General features: G+C 46.5%; 1 protein-coding gene across 2 annotated transcripts in view; it reads left to right on the top strand.

Annotated features, from left to right (window-relative positions):
* SPOCK1 (SPARC (osteonectin), cwcv and kazal like domains proteoglycan 1) overlaps window positions 1–17,841 on the top strand; it is a 466,288-nt gene that overhangs the window by 215,195 nt on the left and 233,252 nt on the right. The window contains exon 1 of one of the 2 annotated variants that reach the window (XM_053913195.2): window positions 7,096–7,132. The exons of the other annotated variant lie outside the window; for it this stretch is intronic. Within the exon in view, the coding sequence (XP_053769170.1) occupies window positions 7,111–7,132 (22 nt within the window). The 5' untranslated portion in view covers window positions 7,096–7,110. Of the gene's footprint in view, window positions 1–7,095; window positions 7,133–17,841 lie in introns of those variants that run through there. 2 annotated transcript variants of the gene reach the window in all.

Raw genomic sequence — 17,841 nt, 5'->3', positions numbered from 1 at the left:
CTTAAGTCCCGATAATTTTTATTTTCGTGTTGAATTCATCCTCATCCCCAAAGAGCCTGGTTTGCGTCCATACAGTGCTGACAATTTTTTTTGTGTTTAAGAATCTACTCACCTCATCTGACCCCTTGAGCTGCAGATTTTCAGGGGCAGCTGGCCTGGTTCCCTCACGTTTGCTCCGGTTGGTGTCTCTCTCCTACCTTTGCCTTCCCACGTAATTTAAACACTATTCTTCCTTCTATAGCGACAGATCCTCTTACTGGACCCATTCCCGCCCCAGATAGTCACACCCCACTTTAGCCTCCTCCTTCTGTCCTGATTGTGGCAATAAAATAGTATTTGGTAAGAATTCTAGTCAGTCGTGCCAGGAAAGGACGAGAAGTCTATTCATTCAAATGCGAGTGTGCCCGGTTTTAACTCAGTCTCTCCTCTTTGAAGTTAGATCAAGTCGAAAGTTTTATCTTTCATCTCTGGCTGCCTCTGCCTGTTTGCGTATTTTAAGGAAAAAAACATCAGCTATAAGATCGAAGTCCCATGGGTGCCCCTCCTTGAGCCTCTTTCCTGTTTTCTTTCCCCGGAAAGCGACCACACCGTTACATGAAGAACACCTGCCCCTGTTCGTCGTTTTCGTGGCACGCGGCATGTCCACAACCAACACATTACCTTATATGTTGTGCGGTGGAAATCAGTCTTTTCTCTAACGTGTTCGTCTTACTGAAAGTTGTCTTTTGCTGGGTTTTGCTTTGATAGTTACAAATGTAGTTAATTGCTTTGTGTTGTAAGATTCCTCTGTACTGCAGCTTACCACTTACTCCTGCATCGGTGGACATTTACGTTGTCTCCATTCATTTTACTGTTGGGCTGCTGTTTCGCAGCATTTCTAACGTAGTGATGGATGCTGCCATCCAGCCACTTGGCCTGCAGAGAGCGGTGTCTCAGTGCGGGGGGGGCGGGGGGGGGGGCGAGGTGGGACGTGACTCTGCCACTATTAAAATGTGCAACTACATGCGAATCACGTGGCCTCCTTCACTTGTTTGCCCATCTCTGAAATGGAATGGGTGGGCTAGACGGTTCCTGAGGTCCTTCCCATCTGTGCCAGTTCAGCTGTAGTGGTTGCAGGCAGCGTGGAGTCTCTCTCTGTTTTCTTGATCAGAGAAGGGAAAATGGAAAATTTGAAGCCACTGCTCTTATTTCAAAGGTTACAGTTTAACGAATGAGGTATGAATACCACTTCAGTAAAACCAATGGAATTAAATGGGCCTTCTAACCATACGGAATGGGGAGGGGCAGTCAGAATCAAAAGCAGAAAAGGCCAAATAAGAGGTCCTTTCTCTTGTCAGAGAGCTGTGGGCACTGTGAAGTGTAGGGCACAGAGCAGGGTTCAAATCTCGGGCGTCCCATTAACTGGCTGCATACACTTGAGTAATTTGACTTATCCAGGCTTCATTTTCTCATCCGTAAAGTGGGGCCGACGGTATCTGTCTTGCAGGGCGTTTCTGAAGACGGAGCGAGATCATGTTTGTGAAGGGCGGGGAGTTGGTGTGACGCACAGGCTCAGGGAACCTCGGTGTCTTTCCAGCGCAGCCAGCTCTGCCTGGGGTGCCCACGGCCGTGTCCACGTTGTCTTCCGCTTCCTCTGTCATCTCTAGGAGCTCCCGGTGCCTCCAGAACCAAGGAGCACAAGCTGTTTGGGGCTGTGGTCCAACCTTTGGATGGAAGCATAGGGAGTCCTGAAGGGTAATAAAATTCTCCTTGTAGTTATGGGGAACTGCGGCCTTCTGTCTCCGTGTTTAAAATCCATTTTAAAGAAATGTTTATTACCTTTCCTCCAATGTGTAAAATGAATTGTTGGTTTTATAAAAAGGGGGAAAAAGCCCTTCCTGTTACTCCACCTGCTAGAACAACAGTCCCTGAGTTAATTATATTGTATTTGTCGAGTCCTAATGAAACAGCCTTAGTTTGGGGAAATTCTCAATAGAGAAAACATGTCAGTTGAATTTGAAAGCCAGTCAATACGCGGTTTGCATTTTCTCGCTTGAGACCGTTGAGTGGGTTGGAGTGCTTTCACGGCAGCAAGACGGCTGCTTGCAGAGGCCCTGCTGGACTACGGGCCTGCGTCCCTGCAGCTCTGAGGCCTGAGACGGAGACTTTTCGGTGTTAAGGTCTTCAGTTGTGCTATGTAGCAGCTCACTCCTGGAGGCCTAGCAAATGTCCATTCTGCCCTCGGAGCCACGGATGGTGAGATGCAATGAGATGTATCGGAAGGGCTCTGGGCTTTGCAGTCACAAAGACTGGGTTCGATTCCCAGCTCTTCTCTTTAATAGCTGTGTGTACTTAGGCAAGTGCTTAGCTCCTCTGAGCCTCAGTTCCCTTATCTGTAGAGTGGAAATTATGGCACTCATTTCATCTGTGGCATGAGGGGTCCATAACACCCCTGATGCAGGGCCTGACCCAGTGTCACAACTGGAATGGACACGATACAGGCAGCAAGGCTTGGTCAAAGACGGGTGACTGATGTTTTGTTTCGGGTTTTCAGCTTTGAAAGGATCTTAGAGGAGGTGTCAGATGTGTCCGCTGACCTCGTTCGTGTGTGAGCCAATTGGTCAGCGAGCATTCAGTCAGGTGCTTACTGATGGCCTCGTAGGTGCTGGAGAGGAGTGTGACAGAGGCTTTCCTAAGGGGGCGTATCGTCCTGGTGGCTGAGAGGGAGCGATAGAGAGAGATGAAATGAGAGAACCCAGAGGGTGTGTCTGAGGTGCCCTGCAGAGCCTCGTGGACTAGGGTCCCAGTGAGTGGACAGTCGGCCTTTCCTGGGCGAGGGTCAGGAACAGGGTCTTGGAGGAGGCGCCTCGGGAGCCGCTCTGAGGATGGGTAGATGTGTGGAAAGGGGGGTCAGCTTAGAGCCTCAGTTCCATGCATTTGAAACTAGCCTACGTGACCTGCTCCTCGGAGTGGATGATGTTGTCTTTGGGAAGAACCGCAGGGGGTAAATGTCCCTGGTGCCATGTTTCATCTTGACAGAGCTGCAGATACGGCATCAGCTTCCAAATGCAGTGTGATCTCTCAGTGTGAGGCGCAGGTGGGGCGACTGGTGTCCTTTGTGGACAGGGAAGCGCCTGTGCCTTTCATGCGGATGTGTGAGTGAGGGGCGTGACTGAGGAGGGCATGCGGTTGTCGTCTGCACAGAGAGGCCACTGCGGCCTGGGGGACTGCGTCTGGCTGCTGTCTGCTCTCAGGGAAAGCCCAGTCCCCACGTGTGTGCTGCTGCCCGGCTTCCAAGGCTAGAGCCTCACCCGTGGACCCCTACCCCAGCCCCAAAGGCCGTGCTTGTCCAACTTCTGTCGCCCACAGCTGTGGTGTTGGGGAAATCCCAGTGCCCGCAGGGTTAAATGTGGTCTTGTTAGTGGTCGAATGGCCACGTGCTAGGTGATTAGGACATTGTACTCTGCAGCCACCAGGGAAAGGGGATCTTTGTGTGTGGAGGGTACGTGCTGGTGTTCACCTGCTCAGCACTGAGCAGGTCTGCCCAGGAAGAGGAAGAGGAGGGACCATCCCTGCCTCCGAGGACGTTCAGGCCAAACAGTCAGGTCACCGGGGTGGGGTCATGGCCCGACATGGTAATGCCAGCTGTTGGGTTAGTCATGGAGGAGTTTTTTCCCATAGAATATCCTCAGTGGCTGCTGAGTTTATGACTCTATTATTCGTATTTCTTCTTCTTTTCTCTTTTCTGAGAAGCATGTTTTCCTGTATGAGTTTGATTCTTTCAACATACAGAGTGGAAAGTTGTCTGGGTGGTGTGACTTCTCAGCTGGTATGGAGGGAGACAGGAGAACTGCAGCTGAGAGTGTTGGAGTCATCTCATCTCTTAGCTACTTGACTGTTCCGTTAAGAGTTTGCTGTGATGTTACAAGAGTGAGCAAATAGCTTTCACACCTCTGTGTCCTCCACTGGGTTTACTCCTCACCCTGCCCGGGTGGTCTGACTCCTCCTCGGTCTCAGGTCACATGTCACTCCCCCAAAGAGGCCTCCTGTGGGTCCTAGCCTAGCTGAGGTCATTCCCTCCGAACAGTCTGTGCTTTGCATTGTTACACAGTGGTAATTCCATAATTTTTAAAACTTACTTCCTGCTTGCTTCCCTGGCTAGACTCCGCTCTGCTTGGGAGCGTGCTGGTGTGTCTCATGTGCTTTTGCATTTCTGGGGCCCAGTGCAGGATGAGACACGACGTATGTGCCGAGTTAATAGGTGCTGACCAATCGTAATTGCTGTTCACTGCGCATCTTCTGTATACCAGTACTGTCGAGTCCTCTTTTAAAAACTGCGTGTGTGTGCACGCACGCACGCACCACCCTGGTTCACACTGACTGCAGCTCTGTGAAGGACACGTGGCAGCTCCCACTTCACAACTGGGAAGCCGGTTCGAGCGTCGAGGGTAGAATGCTCAGCCAAGAGCATTTTGAGCTTTGCTGCCGCCTTTGTCTCTTCCTGGACCACCCTGCCCACTGTGCTGCTTCTGCGCCGGAGCCTGTGTGAGCGTGCAGGTCGCAGCCCTCATGCGTCTGCTCGGAAAGCTCTTCTTAGTCCTTCTCACCCTCTGAACTGTTTCTCTCCTTTTGAATATTGTATTATTTATACTATTACAGTTGTCCCCGTTTTCTTCCCCTTGCCCCCTCTACCCAGCCTGTCCCTACTCCCACGCAATCCCCGTGAACATACATGCATGTCCGTGTCCATGGGTCATGCGTGTATGTTCTTTGGCCTATCCCTTTACCTTCTGGTCATGCTCTGAAGTTGCTCATTCATTTATTTACACGTTCATTGATTGCCACACATTGATTTGTAGTAACAGTACAATCAATAGGTCAGACTGTTCCCATTTTACATATGAAAATGAGACTCACAGGGACCAGGTAACTTCCTTGTGCTCACTCTGCTTTGAGTGGCAGTCTGGCCTGACCTAGCATCCCCGTCTCCTGACTCTGAGTCCAGTGCTCGCTCCATAAGCCACGGTGGCAGTTCTCTGTGATTCCACGGGCACTGACACTGTCTCAAGGAGTGGCATGTAATCAAATGGGTCAGATAAAATTAGAAGTGGTCTCTTACCAGAGTCTTTTCATTTTTAGAACCCCAATCAGATTTATCAATATCTTCTGGCTCTGGTATGTTTAAGTAACTTTCTTTTATTTAAATACATATTTCTCAGACTGACTACTGGCAGTATAACTGGGAATATAAGAAGTTTCCCAGAGAATATGCTCCTTTAAAATTTTTACCACCCTGGCCGGTGTGGCTCTGTTGGTTGGGCATGATTCTGCGAAGCGAAAGGTCGCTGGTTCAGTTCCTGGTCAGGGCACAAGCCTGGGTTCCAGGTCCCTGGTTGGGGTCCATATGACAGGCAACTGATTGATATTTCTCTCTCACATTGATGTTTCTCTCCCTCTCTGCCTCTGTCCCTTCCTCTCTAAAAATAAATAAACGAAATCTTTAAAAAAGGAAGAATGGCCCTTTAAAAATTGTTTTAACCTAATTTTCCAGTCCCTGAGGCTTTATAATCTTTGAGAAGCCTGAACTGAAGTTAGCTGCAATGTGTTCATAAACCACAACACTTTCCACACAGCATTCAGAGCAAGGTGAGGGACTGCGGGCCACTCTCACCTGGGGCCAGGCAGAGCGGTGCAGAGGCGGACCCACCGCACACCGGCTCTTTCTGCACGTCTGCTTCCTGTCAGCCCACCCACGGGCAAGGGTAGTGCAGGTTGAACGCAGGCAGTGCTTCAAGGGGGCGGAGGAGGGTGCTCCTCCCTGGGAGTCAAGTCTTCCCTGAAGCCTCGAAGTCGACATTTCATTTCAGAAGTCCTCGCCTTTACTCGGGTCACTTCCTAAGCACCAGAAGACTGTACGTGTTGGGCTGCGGGGTATTCAGAGATGGAAATCTCGCTTGTGTTCCAAGAAATGTACACGTTAGCAGGGATAAAAACAACTTACTCTCAAACAACTGCAATGCAAATTGGAATTTGGGAAAGATGCAGCCTAGAATGTGTGACCAGCAGCTTGCTGCTTGGAGTCAGACAGTTGGCGTTCGGGCTGTGACTCTAGTTCTTGTTAGTTAAGTTGTTTTAGACAAGGTACTTAACTTCCCCGAGACTTGGCTCCTCACCTGTGGCGTCAGGGCATCAATACCTGTGTGTGGTATCCCACATCTTTTGCGTTCCTGATACAGCTATGTAAATGGACTGACACAGTTTCTGGCACATAGTAATTGATCGTTCTGTTAGCCTTTATAATTATTATATCTTTATCTACATATACATTTAAAGTAGTTTTCATTCTCCCTCTGTTGATAGTAAGTGACTGCATTTTACATCGAGGAAATACCATTGATAAAATTGTGAAATGGAGAAAGTTCGGAATGTGTGGGGAAGTGGCCAGTCCAGTTTTGTCCAGTGTCTGGGATCTGTGTGGAGAAGTCTTGAAATACAAGAGAGCAATCTGGCATAGTCAGTCAAAGTGAAGCTTGAAGAGTTTTAAGTGATCAAAAGGACTCTACTGAAGTCAGCAGGTAGTGAAGGGCGGTGTGCTGTTTAAAAAGGGAGTTCTGGAGCTGACACCCCGGTCTCACTGTCTGCGGTCTCACTGTCTCAGTGTCTGCGGCATTGGGCAAATTACATAGTGTCCCCCTGCCTCTGTTTCCTCATGTGTGATAATGTAACCAACACCATGGGCTTATTGAGAGCATTGTATTACACTTTCATTATTAGCCGAGAGCCTGGAAGAACACGAAATAAATGTTTTTTATTATTATTATTATTACTATTACTACAACACTGAGTAGTTGATTTGCAAGTAGCAGAAACAAAAGACAGTTTTTCAGTGTTATTTTATAATTTAAATGGGCATGGCAATAAGTTTTGAGTAAGACAGCTCTAAAAAGTGACATTTTAAAACTCTTCTCCAGCCCTCAAAGATTTGGTTTTCCCCCAAATGTCCTGGCCATTTATGCAGTTAATTTCTGCATGGAGGTGACTTTAAGATTGTCCATTCTAAGTGGCCTGCGGAGGTGCAGTTTACACATACAGACACACCACTGGCAGCTGGGACATATAAAAAGAGTGTGTATGGCGAATCTATTCCCAAAAGGTGGGTGTACATTACTTTATGTGCATTGAATGTTTTAAGCAAAAAAGGCAAGTTTTTTCTGTAGAGAAATGCTATCGTTAATTTATTTTTTAAATGTAAAAGAGACCACCACCCCATTTATCGCCTGTCTACTAAATCCAACTCTTCATGTATTTGGGTGGGCAAAAGGCCGCATGAATTCTCTGGATGTTTAGTAGATAATGGATGTGATCCACACCTTCCATACAGAACTTAAGTTTTGTGATACGTTAAACTCTCTGAGTGATTAATAATTTTTTTTTTTTTTGAGTAGGCAGTAGTGAGAAATCAGAATATGCAAAGTGAACAGTGTGGCAATAAATTTTGCCTTTTGTGAAGTAATATGTAGATCGCAATTGTTAAAATACTGAGTTAGTTATGCATCTATCTGACTCTCCACTAGATTGTGAGTTCTTAGAGGGCAGGGGTGTGAGCACTGTTTGGGGAACCCAAATACTTCAGGGGGAACCTGATACCTACCCCCTGAAATACCACATTGAACAAATCCAAGGGATTCTGTTCCATCTAAAATGCTACTGCCACCACCACAACAGAGGGACCTTAATTCATAGAACTGTAAGAAAAAGCTTTTTATAAATGTTCACAAATCACGAGACTAATCACTTTGCCTGCTAGGCAGAACCGGTGCCACTGATCATTCCTGTGGCTAGTGAACCACTGAGCCAGGCATTCCTTCCGTGTTCGAAGGTCCTAAAGTAGCTTCCAACAGCCATTTCTCTTCTTTTTACCCCATGGAGAAATCAGCAAAGGTTGAGGCCTATGTTCTTGTTTGACTTCGGGAGTCAGCTTATCATGTCGCAGTGTTTGGGAACAGATTCACCTGGGGGGACACAGCGTTATTTATCAGCAACCCCCAACCCCCACCCCCCAAGCTGAAAGAGCTCCAGAAGCCCTCGATTGCCTGAGCGGTTCAGGTCGTCTGTAACTATATTTTCCCCTTGGCTATATATACGTACATCTACTTAATTCATAGAGCTACACTCAGGTGTTTCAATTTCACCAACATTTATGCTCTTTATTCTTTTGTGTATCAAACATACATAGAGTATTTTCTTTTGTGCGAGAGGCCACAATGCTCTGTCTAGGATGCTGAGACGGGTAAGACAGGACATGGTGGCCAATGAGCGCGGAGGAACTGCTGTGTGAAGACAGAGTCCTGCGTACACTGGGCCTTTGGTGCGGCCCCGTACATGGTGGTGCCTGCCCTCAACAACTTGCAAATGAGCAGATGGGTGTCATGGTGTGTTCACAGGCATTTAGCATGTTTTCAAGTTGGTCATTGGGAAAATATATATTGAACACTTTAAATACACCCTTAAAACGCATATATAAAAGATTTTAATAAGTCTCAAGTCAATAAAAGGCCATGAAAAAGGGCCTTTTATTCAGCTGGGGAGACAATGTCTAGTTTGGTTAAATGTACGACCAACGTGCAGCGTGACGAAAGCATTTCACAACACAAGAGATGCGCACGATTGTACACAGGTGCCACGGACCTGAAATGAACTTCAAGTGCAATGTGCACGATTCACAGGAGAAAGAGATCGCACTTGCTCAAAGTTCTTGCGTCCTTCCTTCACTGAAAAATATACTTTAATTCAATGGGATGAAAATAGGGAAATTAACTCATATTTCTTGAGTGCTTACTCTTTGCAGGCTTTCCACAGATATTTCTTTTACCCTTGATCTCATTTTCCTTGCACAACTGTATAAATTCAATACTATTATTTTCATTTTAGAGGTAAGGAAATGAAAGCAAGATTTAGTCATTTCCCTTCAGAAGAGAGGACTGTGAGTCAGTGGTGAAGCTTGAGTGGTGACTCAGATCCAGGTCTGGCTGTCTCACGCCCTGCTCCTGCACCAGGCCACGCTGCTCCCTGGAAACCTTTGGTGAGCCGTAGAAGGGACTGAGCATGCCATTGTGGGAATAGTCAACGGGTTAGCAGGTTAGACGTGAACACAGGTGCGGCCTGGTTGGTGTCAAATCGTGATGCTCTTCTACACAAACGGTGCCGCCTCTTTCCTTTGTACGGTCTCTGCAGGACTTCGCTGCCATTTTTAAATGGAGGGGACTCTGACTGGCTCGTTTCACTTAGCATAACGTTCTGCAGGTTCAAAGGGTAAAATTTTCTTTTTTACAGCTGAGTAGAATTCCATTGTGTAAATGTCCTATAGTTGTTTAATCCACTCACCTACTGATGGACACTTGAGCTGCTTCCATGGCTTGGCGATTGTAAATAATGTTGCAGTGAACACAGGGGTGCTTATGTTCAGTCAGAGAAAGACAAGTACCATATAATCTCACTCATATGTGGAAGCTGATGAACAAACTGATCTAACAAGCAAAACAGAGACAGGCTTGTAGATGGAGAGTGGATGACAGCTAGTGTGTGGGGAGTTAGTGGGTAGAGGGATTGAGCAAAAAGGAAAAGAACTCATGGACACAGACAACAGTGTGGTGATTGCTGAGGGGAGAGGGATATGAGGGGACTATTGGTAATGGGAAAAGTGCAATAAAGGTAAAAAAAGAAAAAGTAGGGGAATCTGAAACGACTTATAGAACCAGTGCCTGGATGCAAAGATGTGCCCATTCATAGACCTTGTGACGAGCTGCCTTTGCACACTGCATGCCTGTCGATCATATTTGCATTGTGCTCATAAAAATGGCTGAAACATGAGTATTTCCATTTGTTTGGATGCACCCTTTAACGTGTGCCTTCCCTCAAAGAGTCAAGTGCATTTGCTTAGCGTGTAAAGTGTAACGTGCTTTGCCCTCAGTGGCTGCTCAATGATCTTTGACGTTGGCCGAGTAGGTGGTGGCGACGGTTCCTCAGCTGCTTTCTTTCATGTCTAGAGCATCGGGCTCTTTCTAATCAAACAGAACACCAAGGTGTCCTGTGAAAACCTAGAGAAAATCCTGCAGTCATCAAAAAGCTGCTTATTTTGAAATGCCAAACAATTTCTTGGTAGTACTTTATCTCTGTTTATGGTGCCTTGCTCAGAGTAATTTAGTGCATCAGCTGTCTTCTATTACATTATAATGACTGTGTTGTCAAGGTAATGAATCAGAGGGCAGGAGTTTACAAATTGGTCCCTAGGGACTTTGCATTTTATCTTTCCAGACAGTGTGAAATGATAGGCATCTCTCAAAATAAGTTCAAAAGCTGAGAAAACTTTGGCACAAGAAGGGGAACTGTGAGCGAGGGCACTCAGTGGGCAGTGAGTGGGTTGGCCCTGTTGCGCTCACACAGCTTGTGTGTGAGCAGACCAGAAGAAGTCCTGAGCCTGAGGCTGGACATGGGCACACTCTCCTGGGGCTCTGTGTGCAGCGTCCATGTAACCAGAACCTTGGGGATGGTCTGGGACGCCCCTGGAACAAGCGGGTGTCTGCTGTGGACAGCGTGCAGGCCTGGACCTGGGAATGGCCCTTGAGTCTGGAGCAGGCCCTGCTATCCCCTGAGGAAGAAGAGGCTTCGGAGGTGAAGCAGTTGAAGAAAATCCCAAAGAGACGTGACTAACAGAGAAAGGGCGTCAGATCCGAAGGAGCCGTTCCCAGGACGCGTCTGCATCCACGGAAGGGGTCCGGGCGCTCCGTCCCCTCTCAGGAAGGGCCAGGCTCAGCAAAGCAAACGAGCCCTTCCTCCTCCCGAGAACAAGCAATAAAATTCTTCACTGCCCACCTCCCTCCCAAAGTGAGAAAATCACAAGGTCAAGAAAAACATAAAAACGCTACATGCTTGTGGGGGCACCATCACGATTACATAATTGATGAAGCTCATTGAAAAGATGGTTGCCGGTTTCTTTTTTAAGCTGGGCTTTTGTCTTGATAGTTTTACATTCAATGTCTTATCTTTGAGTCTGGATTTACCTTGCTGAAAGGAGATCATTATCCTCAGGAAATGTTCTCTTCCATTGGTATCATTTCTTAAGTAGCTATTAGTACCGTTTTTATAAATAGATACAGTTAACTCATAAATTGGCAGCTTTTACTAAAATTTTCTCCCTTTTCTCCTACCTGAGCTCATTCTGATCCCCGACTCGAGCTTGGGAACATCTGTCTAGAACTGATGAAATGACCCCGTTTGGTCCCCATCAGCTCAGCAACAGAGACTGTCATGCTTAGGAACTGAGTGTCTCACATGTAAGGTAAACATTAACAAACTGAAGTGTCATAGAAGGAAAACCTCACAGGCAAATCCCTCTAAAGACACCTTTATGCAAAGGTGAGACTTTAGGAGAGAAATAGTCAAGGAAAATAATGACCAGAATAATACCTTACGCATGTGATTAAAATGCGTGGCATTGGCATAGTGAAAGTAGGGAGCTTTCTTGGAGGATGAGTCTGAACATAACGTGCCACAGGCTCCCCCTGAGTGTCCTGCCTGCTCCCTCTGTGCCGCCATGAAAGGGCAGAATGGGACCCAACATGTCCCCTCACCCTCTGTACCTCTGCAGAAGGCCTTTCATCCGGAGGTTTCCAAGTGTTTTTGCACATGGAAGTGAACCCACCTCATCATCACTTCCCTCCCCAGAGATGGTTCATTTTGGTATCACAGACATTTACATAAACGGCTACTCAAGGTCCCTGAGAGGTCCTTTCTGGAACATGCAAATGGATGTTCAAAGTGTGAAAGTACCCTGCAGCCTCACTGCCGATCCCAACTCCCTGCCTCCTTAGCAGGTGCCGCTGGCGGGAGGGATGAACCACCTTCGGTGATTTTACAATGAGGCTCCTTCCCGTGGGCCTTTGCTAAGGCTCACTGAGAGCCCACATACCTGGGGACCCAGACTATCTTACCTGCCCCAAAGCTGAGTGAGGACAGACATGAATTCTTAAAGATACTCTGTGACTCACTTTGATTAAAGAAAGAGTTGGCCATGATTTCTTTTGTTCCCCCAAACTCTCCTATTAATCCAGTGACCAAATACTCATTCAACACTCACTCCGTTGCCACTCACTGTGCTGGACACAGGGACCACTGCGGTCAGGCCTCTCCCTTCACAGGAAGGATGCACAGTGGCAGGAATCAGGTGCCCTGTGGTCAGGGCTGTGAGGATGACAGACGTGATGGGCTGGGGGAGTCGGTGGGAACAGGTGGGTCAGGGAAGCCCTCTCCAAGCAGGTGGGATTTGAACTGGGACCTGGGACCTGAGAATAAGTCAGACTCTTCATTTTCATATATTTATTTTTTTGCATCCTACAGATTGTCTTTTCTAATAAAGCAAATAAAAATCTTTAATATCCCACATTAAAAAAAAGCTTTTTGGGGATCCTTTTATTTTTCCTACAGAGTAAAGCTGTCATGAGACCAGAAGGTGAGAAAACCACTGTAGTTTGTCCCCAGTGGCCATTGGTCCACTCTCTGCTCTGACCTCATAAGGCCCCCTGTGATGGGTCCCCGCCGCTCCTATATAAACAAGGCCCTGGCTGGCGGAGGCCTTTGTCCGTTAGAGCCCAGGAAGCTGATTGCAGTGACCTGTTGGACTTGGACTCATTCGCTCATTTCCTTGCTTTTGCTGAAATTGAAACAGATTTGTATTTTGTTTTCAGTTTATTTTATTTTTCACATTTTTTGTTTTTACTGTTATTTTTATTTTCTTTTCCTCAAATTTTATTTATTTTGTTTTTATTATTTTATTTTTTATTTTATTTTTTTATTTTATTTTATTATTTTTTTGTTTTTATTTTGAAGCCACCATGTCTAGTGACTCTGCAGCCCTCTCTGCCAAGCAAGAGTGCCGTGTTGGCGGCTATGAACTGCTGAGCCCCATCGGCAAGGGGTCCTTTTCTAAAGTCATGTTGGCCCGACACCTTGTGACAGGCGCTGAGGTGGCTGTGAAAATCATCAATAAGTGTGGCTTCTCTAGAGTTTCTCAGGAGGCTGCTATTCTTCAGAGGTTAAATCACCCCAACGTCATCAAGTTGTTTCAGGTGATTAACACCAACGACCAGACTTTTCTGTTCATGGAACACATGCCCGGAGGACACCTGTTCGGCTATCTGCGGAAAAACGGCCCCATGGCGGAGGCGGACGCCCGTCCCATGTTTAGGCAAATGACATCGGCGATTCAATATTGCCATCACCAAGGAGTCATCCATCGCGATCTGAAGCCGGGGAACATCCTCCTAGATGGAGAGAATAACATCAAAGTGGCGGACTTTGGCTTAAGCACAAAATTTTCAGATGATAAACTCCAGACCTTCTGCGGAACTGTGTCCTACATGGCCCCAGAGGTTTTGAAGTTCCAACCCTATGATGGCAGGAAGGTTGATGCGTGGAGCCTGGGGATCGTCCTTTACAGGATGCTGACGGGCAAGCTGCCGTTTGAGAGGACCAGCTTTGAGAACCAGAAGCAGCAGATAATCAGTGGGCATTTCTGCATCCCAGACTCTCTGTCTGTGGAGTGCCAAGAACTGTTAAAAAAATTACTGACTGTGGACCCTAGCCAAAGAGCAAGCCTAGAGGGCATCATGAAAGACCAGTGGGTAAATGTTGGCTATGAGGAGGCCCTGAGGCCATATAGTGAGCCGCCCAGGGGTGATGTGGACCCCCGGGTGATAGAAATAATGGAAAAGCTGGGATATAAGAAGGAAGACATAGAGGAGTCAGTGTCCCAAAGGAAATTCGATGACATCATGGGGACGTACATGATCTTACAGAACAGACAACATAAAATGGTGGGCCGCACCGTCAGGGTAAGGCCCTGCCCCGCCCCTGACCCCAGCACCAGTCTCTGTGCAACGCAGGGGGCTCGGGCCTTAGGGCAGAAATTGAGTAAATGTTCCAGTCTCCCGTGCTACATTGCAGCAAGGGTGCCCAGTCCCCAAGTCAACCTGCCTACAAGAACGAACATCCCTCCAGCCCGTCTGGACTCAAGGACCACCTCTTCCCTACCCAACCCAGCCCTCCAGTGTGGCCCTAGTGTCTCCCGTCTACCAGCTTCAGAGATCCGTGGTGGGACCCCAGGCTCTCCCTCTGACTGCAGACATGGCCGGCAGGGAGTGGCAAGGAGGGTCCTCAGGTTCTTCTTAAAATGCATTTGCTGTAGGCCATCCACTAAGAAGCAACATCATAAAAAAACAAGAGTGAAACCAATATAATTTCTAAAAATTATGGACGGCCTACAGCAGATACATTTTAAGAAGAACCTGAGGACCCTGGGGCCCAACCAGGGTCCTGGCCACACATGTGCTCTGACTGGGAATCCAACCAGGGACCCTGTGGCTTACAAGACAACACCCAACCCCCTGAGCCACACTGGCAGGGCTGCACTCCCTGCATTTTAAATGCTGAATGTGAAGGTCCTGAGCTCCAGGAAGGCCAGTCACTGGTGCGGGAGACGAGCCAGAGGCGGCACACAGACAGCTGCGGGTGAGAGCGCTGCCAGACACACAGGCCTTCGAGTCTGGTTGACGAAGGACGTGTGCAAACCACCGCAGTGTTCCTGTACGGGATTCACATCAGGAGGGTAGCGGGCATCTCCGTGGCCTTCAGAAGCATCTTAACCTGCGAGGAGAGCCTGCAGCCCCCTGGGGGTCAGGAAGAGAGGCTGTCCTCGCTGCAGGTGCAGCCCTCAGCACCCCCACCTAATGAAACTTCAGAGACTGGATTGTTTTTACCCCGGCCCCTCTCCCCTCCCCTGCTTTTCTTTACTCCCATGTTTGTGGGAGTTCTTATTAAAGTACTTGTTTTTTCCAAAGTTTGTAATAAACTTGATGCTCCAGAAAGATGTATTGGGCACTCTGTTTTTATCCTCTCTGCACAGAATTGGGGTGGGGCATCCTGTAGTCTGAGAAGCAGGTAGTGGTTCAGGACTTGGGCTTTATTAGGGTTACTCCCAACAGTAACGTGGTTTTGCAGGGAAAAGGCCAGCGCCCAGCATGCTGGGCCTGTTCCAGACACCAGGGCACAGCGGGGGTGAAGCAGGCAGAGTCTCTATTGTTACACAGCCCATAGCCTGGCTGCTCTGTGACATCAGCAGGATCCCCTTTCCTGACCTCTTGGCCTTGCCTGCTTCCCTCTGGGCTGCTGTCAGTCTCAGGGGGGCTTAGTCCCAGCAGTGTTGGGATGAAGGTTCAAAGCTCATATGTCTGAGGCCAGTGCTCCAGTATTTTCCTCCTGCAGAATGGAGAAATTGTATGACCTCAAAAAGGGCTTCATGTATGACAAGAAAAACTTCAATAGTATTGATTCAAATTCCTTTTTTTAGAATAGATACCTTCATTTTCTATTATAGTTTACATTCAGTATTCTGAGTTATTTTCAGGTGCATAGAACAGTGGTTATGCAATCACACACTTCACTAAGTGCTCCCCCTGACGTTTCCTGTACCCGCCCCGGCCATGCGTAATTATTCCAGTGGTAGTGACCATATTCTCTGTGCTGCATTTTACATCCCCAGGAATACTTTATAGCTACCACTTTATACTTCTTAATCCCTTTAACTTTTTCACCCAGTCTCTTAACCCCCTTTCTGGCAAGCAGCAGCCTGTTCTCTGTACCTGTTAGTACAGTTCAATTTTGTTGGTTTATTTTTTTTTTTTAGAATCCACGTGTAGGTGAAATCTCATGGTGTTTGTCTTTCTCTGACTAACTTCTTTTGCTGAGCATGATGCCCTTTAGGTCTGTCCATGCTGTCGCCAGTGGTAAGATTTCATTCTGTTTATGGCCAAGGAGTATTCCACCGTGTGCAAATGTGCCACAGGTTCTTCATCCACTCATCTGTTCATAGACACTCGAGGTGCTTCCATAGCTTAGCTATTGCAAATAACGCTACAGTGTAGGTAGGGGTGAATATATATTTTTGAATTAGTGTTTTGGGTTTATTTGTATATATCCCCGAAAGTAAAATTGCTGGGTCATGACACAGTTCCATTTTTAATTTTTTCAGGACCCTCCATACTGTTTCCCCTAATGTGTCTGCATTCCCCCCAACAGCGTACAGGCTTCCCTTTTCTCCCCATCCTTGCTGGCACTTGTTGTTTGTTGATGATGGCCATTCTGACAGATGTGAGATGAGATCTCATTGGGGTTTTCACTTTTATTTCTCTGACGACTAGTGATGCTGAGCATCCTTTCATGTGTCTGTTGGCCCTCTGTGTGTCTGCTTTGAAGAAGTGTCTGCCCATTTTCGTGCTTTGTACATCGTGGACATGAACCTCGTACTGCGTGCGAATGTCTTTCTTTTGTTGATGGTTTTTTGTTGTTGTGCAGAACTCTTTAGTGTAACGTAGTCCTATTTGTTCATTTCATCTTCTTTTCCCCTTGACTGAAGAGATATATCAGGTAAAAATATTGCTACCAGAAATGTCAGGTATTTTATTCCCTTTTTTCTAGGAGTTTCATGGTTTTGAGTCTTACATTTAAGTGTTTAATCTGTTTTGAGTATATTCTTGTATATGGTGAAAGAAGGTGGTCAGATTTCATTTTTTTTTTGCGTGTATCTGTCCATTGCTTTCAACACCATTACATTATTACATGTTCTTGCCTCCTTTGTCAAATATTAATTGCCCATATACTTCTGGGTTTACTTCTGGACTCTGTTCTGTTCCATTGGTCTTTATGGCTGTTTTTATTCCGGTACCTTGCTGTTTTGCATTTGATACCAGGTACTGTGAGTCCTCTGACTTTGTTCTTTTTCAACATCGCTGTGGCTATTCGTGGTCTTTTGTGGTTTCATATGCATTTTTGGATTATTTTTTCTAGTTGTGTGAAATCTGGCATTGGTATTTTGATAGGAATCATGTTGAATCTATAGATTTCTTTTGGTAGTATGGACATTTTAATGATGTTAATTCTTCTGATCCATGAGCATGGTATATTCTTCCATTTATTTGTATCTTCTTCAGTGTCTTATAATTTTCTGAGTACAGATCTTTTACCTCCTTGGTGAAATTTCTTCCTAGGTATTTTTTTGAGGCAGTTGTAGATGGGATTGTTTTCTTGGTTTTCCTTTCTGGTAGTTCATTATTGGTATATTAAGTTGCAACCAATTTGAATATTTATTTTTATATCCTGCTACTTTACTAAATTCACTTATCAGTTCTAGTAGATTTTTGGTGGAATCTGTAGGGTCCTCTCTACATAGCATCATGTCATCTGCAAATAATGACAGTTTTACTTCTTTTTTTGTCAGTTTGGATGCCTTTTATTTCTTTTGTTTGTGTTTTATTTTTTGTCAGCCTTTTATTTCTTCTTGTCTACCTGCTGTGGCTAGGACTCCGGTAGTATGTTAAGTAAGAGGGATAAAAACGGACATTCTTTCTTATTCCCGACCTTAAGGAAAATGCTTTTAGTTTTTCCACATTGAATGTAACATTAACTGTGGGTTTGTCACATATGCCTTTATTATTTTGGGGTATATTTTCTTCTATTCCCACTTCACTGAGAGTTTTTATTGAAACAGATGCATAGGTACAGAGAACAGGTTGGTGGCAGTCGGTGGCAGGGGGTGCTGGGTGTCTGTGCAAAAAGGGGAAGGGATTACGAAGTACAGTAGTTACAGAACAGTCATGGGGATGGAAAGTGCGGCCTGGGGAGCAGCGTCCGTGATACTGTGACAACCGCGTGTGGTGCCGGGGGGGTTCTGGGTACAGCGGGGGTAGGGGGTCCCCCAGTAAAGTATATGATTGTCTGACCACTATGCTCTACACCTGAAACGAATGTAAA

Source organism: Desmodus rotundus, chromosome 10 (genome assembly GCF_022682495.2).
Source record: "Desmodus rotundus isolate HL8 chromosome 10, HLdesRot8A.1, whole genome shotgun sequence".
NCBI lineage: Eukaryota > Metazoa > Chordata > Mammalia > Chiroptera > Phyllostomidae > Desmodus > Desmodus rotundus.
Note: the sequence above shows the minus strand (reverse complement) of the source record. Positions and strands in the feature narration are given on the sequence as shown.